Source organism: Mus pahari, chromosome 15 (assembly GCF_900095145.1).
Source record: "Mus pahari chromosome 15, PAHARI_EIJ_v1.1, whole genome shotgun sequence".
Taxonomy (NCBI): domain Eukaryota; kingdom Metazoa; phylum Chordata; class Mammalia; order Rodentia; family Muridae; genus Mus; species Mus pahari.
The window spans coordinates 8,170,577-8,177,130 of record NC_034604.1 but is presented as its reverse complement, the minus strand read 5'-3'; the positions used below and the strand labels follow the sequence as shown (position 1 = coordinate 8,177,130).

General features: G+C 47.0%; 1 protein-coding gene across 1 annotated transcript in view; it reads right to left on the bottom strand.

Annotated features, from left to right (window-relative positions):
* The window catches only part of Cables1 (Cdk5 and Abl enzyme substrate 1), a 110,444-nt gene that overhangs the window by 54,836 nt on the left and 49,054 nt on the right, over positions 1 to 6,554 (bottom strand). The window contains exon 3 of the mRNA XM_021214423.2: positions 2,484 to 2,576. Coding sequence (XP_021070082.1) covers positions 2,484 to 2,576 — 93 coding nt within the window. The remainder of the gene's footprint in view (positions 1 to 2,483; positions 2,577 to 6,554) is intronic.

The window sequence follows — 6,554 nt, the reverse complement described above, 5'->3', positions numbered from 1 at the left end:
TCTATTGAGGGACATCTGGGTTCTTTCCAACTTCTGGCTATTATAAATAAGGCTGCTATGAACATAGTGGAGCATGTGTCCTTATTACCAAAGATCTTCCAACTGGTAATAAGGACACATGCTCCACTATGTTCATAGCAGCCTTATTTATAATAGCCAGAAGCTGGAAAGAACCTTTCTCTCATTTCTGTTTCAAAATTATGTTTCAAACTTATCGCTAGCCTAGTCTTATTGGCAAGGGCTCAGTCTGTAGACTGCAAAACTAGGTGCACTTGTGGGAAGCCACCAGGAGGTCTGGGAAATACGTGTAGCGGTGAGCAGGCACATGCCCTGCATTCATGCTAGAACAGTGATCAATATCGCTCAGGTAGGAGCCTGCTGGGAGCCTGAGTCAAACACTCATCCTTCTCCTGAGGCAGGGGCACCAGAAACCTCAGCCACCACACAGATCTCTCCCTCAAAGCACATGGCCAGAGAGCTCTCAACCCAGTAGGCTGGGCCTGCAGCTTACCTCCATGTCTGGGTACATCCACTCTGCTGTGCTGCCTGCAGCCAGGCAAAGGTGCTGCTCTGATTTCTGAAGGGCCAGCCCACCTCCTCCCATTCCTCAACCCCCAACCATTTCCCTCTCCTACCTCAGAAATCCAGTTTTCTTCCTATATTCCTTTTCAGTTTTGTTTCACATAAGGACAATCTATCCACTCTTACTGATAAATCCCAGGGAGACAGCTTCAGTGGCCTTTTGCTGGGCTCACCTGGGCAGGTAGAGCAAGCACGCCTACAGCCTGTGGTTGTTCTTACAGCTCTGATGTTCACCATTACCACCCATCTCAGATCTTCAGGGAAGCTGAGTCTACTGGCTCATTATTCATGATCAGAACTTCTGATCCTGCAGACTCCCTGGACTATAAATGTTCCTCTGGTTCCTAGGTAGGGGGCAGGGGGCAGCTCCACACTGTACATTAGATCATCTATTAGCTTTGCCACGCCTTCTTGATGCCTAACCACATCCAGGAACCTACAATACTGTGCTTGAATAGTCAGGACTGAAAGTGGAACCCTATTAATTAGATTCGCCTCTTTGGCTTTGCCATTGATTTTTTTTTGGGGGGGGGAGCTGTAGCCTTTTTGTGTTTATGTTATGGTTAAAACAGAACAGAACAAAACATCAAAATTAAATAAAGACTAAAAATGGCAGTAGAAACAGGTTCAAAGAAAACAAAAATGGTTATTTGATGAATGTGGCACACTGAAGTGACAGGGAGCCAGGGAGGACAGAGTGAAAGCAAACACTCAAGAGTGATCAGTAACCCTGGGGAACCATGGTGGGAGAAGCCACTCTAAGTCTGCAGACAGCATTTGCTACCTCAACTGGGCTGTTCTGGAACCATCGCAATTGTTATAAAACTATATGCTCCTCCTGATAAGGCTCAAAAAAAACAGGTATAAGCCTTAAGAAAGTAGGCCTTTAAAAATGTACTCCTTAGTGCTGTCCCACAAGATGTAAAATGCATTTTCTACCCTCAGACTCACAGGAATGCCAGGCTTTGATGAGCCTCTCTGAGAGACTGCTTAGCAATTTCATTTTGTAAGAATTTGAGTGTTAGTGAGTGAGACCATGCAGCCTTCTAGAAATCAAATCAACAGAGGCAGGCGGATCTCTGAGTTCGAGGCCAGCCTGGTCTACAAAGTGAGTTCCAGGACAGCCAGGGCTACACAGAGAAACCCTGTCTCGAAAAACCAAAAAAGAAATCAAATCAAATGAGGTGGGCCTGGCCCTCTGCTTTGGGATGGCATGTCAGCTAAGAGGAGCCATCCCTAAGGGGCAGGGGCGGGGGTGGGGAGAGCATCGGTGGACATCAGAGGCCTCAGATCAATGGACGTCAGCCATCCTATCACGGGCATGGGGACAACTACGCCGATCTTATCCTCTGCAGAGACCTAATATTGAGGTTGTTATATTCTCTCAACCATAATTGTTACTCAATGAATGGATGGAGAAAGCTTTCCAGCAGACCCAGAAACAGCCAAAGTCCAGATTCTGCCCTCCTAAAGATTCACCTACGCCACAGGCAAAGCCAAGTTCAGGCACATTCCTGGCAGCCTTTACTGCCCGGCCCAGACAGAGCTGGTGAACAAGGGAACCAAGTCCAACCAAGCTGAAAACCAAACAAAAGCAACTTTCTCTGGACACTGTTTTCTTTAAGACATACTTGGGCCTATCAAACACACAGTTATGGCCGGTCCAAGCCTCTCACGAGGCCTTTAGAACATGGATTCTCCAGATTCCTTCGGCTGATTCCAGGGATGTCGGGTGGAGACATCTGGGGTGGGTGCTTTCTGCTTCGTAAGCTTAGCCCTCAAGTCTGGCCTCCCTCCCAGGGGCCCTGGCAGTCCCGTGCTGGAGTGGTACTGCCTTCCTGGTCACCTCCTCCCTCTGCCCCGCCTGCAGAGGCCTCAGCAGCTCTGTGCTGGGGTAGTACCTGCCATTCCTGGTATCGTGCTGCCGCATATTCTTGATAAAATGAATTTTCTTAAAATTCTTTGGTCTGGGAGAACCTGAGAGTGTTCGACATCTGGAAAGAAAAAAAAAAAGAAAGAAAGAAAGAAAATGAACAAATAAAAAAGGTCATTTAAAAAAATACTATCAGCCGCCACTGGACAACCGAGACATCTCCACACAATGGCAGGAAGGAGAGAGCAGACAGGTGGCTTGAGTCACCCAGAGGCTGCAGGAGTGGGGTGGGTGCTAATGAACACATACAGCCCGGAGCAAGGAAGCTTTAAAAACCCAACAACAGACAATGTCCTTGATAATTCTGATAACATTTTATGAGTCTCTAAAAAGCTAGCTAATGAAAACTCTTGTCCTCCATTACAATAATATAATCTAAATGGATCCCAAGGACATAATCAGCCTTTGTTGTCATCCAAAAGAAAGATCCTAAGTCAACACAGGTAAAGAGAACTGAAGGCTGCAAACTGAGGAGACTTAGAACTGGAGGGATATGCAGATTTCACTTTAAAAACACTTCTGAGTCATTTTCCTTCTGCAGCGGGAATTTGGCCTGAAATCCTTGGATAACTGCCCCAACTCCGGACTCCACTTGGGAAGTCACAACTTAGATTTGAATGAGAATCAGGACCTAGCTAGTTGCTGCTTTATTTTATTACTTCAGAATAAATTTTAATAAGTAAACATCTATTGAACCAAAGTGACCTGAATTAAAAAAAAAAAAATTGACCGGGATGAGGCAGTGTTGCCCTGCGCTTCCCACGGACCAGGAGATGAAGAAAGCTTACTGTGCTCAAGGACTACTGAAATAACCTGGTAAATTCTACCAAATTACAAAGCCACACAGACACCACTACCAAGGCTGAAAATCCCACCACGAAGGGGCGGCGGGAGTTTTGTCCTTTCTTGACCCTTCTACTTAAGTCCTTCCTGACTATGGCTTCCACTATAGGATGCGAATGCCCGTAACCTCAGACTTCCAAACACAAGGTCTGGAAAAGCACTATGCAGGTTCCCAAAGCCACACCGAGCTCTGGGTGGGGATGTGGGTGGGACATCATCTGAATTCAGTCAGTTCTGCCTCAAGGCTGCAGTGCAGGGGGCTGAGGAGCGGAGGGGGTGAAGGGGGTGGGAGGGGGTGGGAGGGGGCGTGGCGATGGGGGTGGGGGTGATGACTCTACAGGAGGTAAAGTTGTAATGGGAGGGGGTAGGGCACATATGGGAACTAGACTGGGGAACAAGGAGGGTTCTAGATACATAGAGCAGCCCTGTCTTTACTCCTCCCTCAGGGCAATTTCCAAGGGGGCCATCTCCATCTACCCTAACCAACTCTTCTAGCAGTCACCAGGTTTTCTGGAAGCCCTTTCTTAGAGTACAGACCACAATATACTTTTTAAAAATAAGACACTACCTAATTTGAATAAATCTCACTGAAGTGAGCCAATGCGAGCCCAAGCCAATGCAGATGTGTGTAAAGCCCTTCCATGGGCTGTACCCAGAGCAGGGAAGCCCCACTGCTCCTCACGGTCCATTACCATGAGGTTGGAAACTTCAGCGGGGGTCATGCTCCTCCCAGCCTTCAATTGGGAAATTAGTATAACCTTGATTTATGACTCCTGGCCTTATAGGTCACTCAACTAAGTTATCACCAACACTTGCAATCCCTACTGTCATTAATAACTGTGAAAATTAAGTGATTATATACATATGTTTCATAAACTGCCAAGTAACCCATTGGAATGAATGTACTTAACACACACATGTATACAGCGTCACATGCAAGCTTCAAGTGCTGTGAGCAGGGTGTGTGTGTGTGGGGGGGGATACCTACATTTTTAAAAACAACAGCTTTTATTAAAGGCTCTGAATTCATAGCTCCAAATGGAGGGTTTTTTGGTTTTGTTTTTTGTTTAGAAGCCTTGCAGAGCTCTGCCTGAAGAACAGGCAGGAGAGGAGTTTGTCCTACTCACTTGGTCCTACTCTTTAGACTTCAGACTTCCTAGTTCTGGGGCTCATGAGGAACATGAACCAGAACCCCAAATTGCCCCTATGTGGGTTCCAGAATCTAGGTCCACCTAAGGTTCCAACAGGTTGCCATTCCTTCTAAGCTCCGTCCAACAGTTGCCTAGCAACAGCCAGATAGGCCTGGCTAGCTATAAAAGGAACTGTTTGGCCTCTCGCTCTGACTCTCTGCCCTTTTCCTCTCTCTAACCCCTTCCCTCTCTCATCCCTTTCTCCATCTCTCCCCTCCTCCCCTCTCTCTCCACATGCTCCTGGCTGGCCTCTTCTCACCTCTTTTTTCTCTCTCTGTCCTTCTCTGTCCCCTCTCTGTCTCTACTTCTACTCCCTTCTCAACTCCCCTTCCCATGTCTCCAAATAAACTTTATTATGTACTACCCACATTCTATACTACACCTGAAGTATGTCTGGTACCTGGGGGAGTGCGGAGGAACACCTCAGAATGGGCCCGCTGAAGCAACCCCTCCTACCCACCCCACCATACCTCCCTATATAAAACATACCCCTGGTTTTATAAATCACATCACTACTGTCCTATCAGAAGGTTCTAGAAGCATGAGGTTGCTGCTTAGAAAGGGATACTTAAAGCATAAATAAACAGAGGGTTCTAGGTAGGGCCCCACTCCCAAACTAGAGCTCGCTTCAGCCAGTCTGAGAGGAAGCAGGCCAAGAGCTAGAGGGTATCAGGAGGTACGCTCTCCAGCCTGTCATCAGACAAGCCCTGGATCCTTTTCCCAAATTAAGGAGGTGGTTACAGAACAAAGGGGGACCCCCTAGGCTCCACCCCCCATGTCTGCACAGAGGGATCCTCATTCCTTGGGCTGCCATGTAGACTGGAGGTCAGCAAAAAGGTCACAGGTGGCTGAGTGATAGCTGGGTAAGGACATGGTGGAAATAATGATTTTAACAGTGGAAGCTCCAATACCCACTGCCAAGGCCACAGCAGGCCAACCACACCTGCTCCAGGGAACTAGGAAAGACGTCCTAATGTACTGCCAGTGACCACCAGGTGGGCGGCAAACTCCTCACAATACCCCCATTGTTGGAGTTATGGGTGTGCAGGTGCTGTTTGAGAGAATGGCATTAACAGGATGGCAGCACAAAGATGCCCCATTAGCCCGAGGTTCACCCAGCACATTCAACCAAAACACCCCAGAGTCGAAGCTTTAGGAGCACTGTTAGCAACAATTGCCAAGGAAACTGGAATATGGGGCCTCAAGTGACATCAGGTTAGGCAAAGGAGTAACTCACAAAGCTGCCTGCATTACCATGTAAATACCCACTTAAAAGCATACACTTTGCGTGATGCAAAATTAAATTGGGATAGAATTAAATTAAAAACTAAATCAGTGACAGATTAGCTCTTCCTTGTTAGCACTGATTAGAGGATACACTTAAATTATGCTAAAGTTTTAGTAGGCACCTTGGAGGCAACTGTTTTACATGCTAACCTTAAAAGCAAGCTAGGCTCAGGGCCCTCACAGACCCAGTTCCCAGAACATTTCCGTGCCATTACTGGGACTTCTGTTATAGGCTAAAAAAAAAAAATCTTCCGAGATCAGCTTATTTGGGCCCTCCAGTTTTACAGGTGGGAGAGGCGGAGGCTTATCTGGTGGCGAGTGAGTCCTGCACTCCCAACCAGCACCCCTTCATCAGCTCATTCCCTAGGAACAAGACATTTGTAGGTAAATAGGCACGCCTTTGCTTGTTGCTGCTGCTCTTTTGCTTGTATGTACACATGCACATACACACTGGTTACGGCAGGCACACATGGGCCACACAGCCTCTGTGTGGAGATCCAGGACAGCCCATAGGTCCCAGGGGTCAGACTCAGACCATCAGAACTGGGGGTGGGTGTTCTTACCCACGGAGCGTCTCATTGGCCCAAGAAGTTGTTTCATTTTGTTTGTTTGTTTGTTTGTTTGTCTTAATTTTATTTATTGCATTGTTCTTTAAGTTTATTTGGAGAAATAAAGACTTCTAAACTTATCTTGATTTAAGATTGCTTTTAGATGTACAT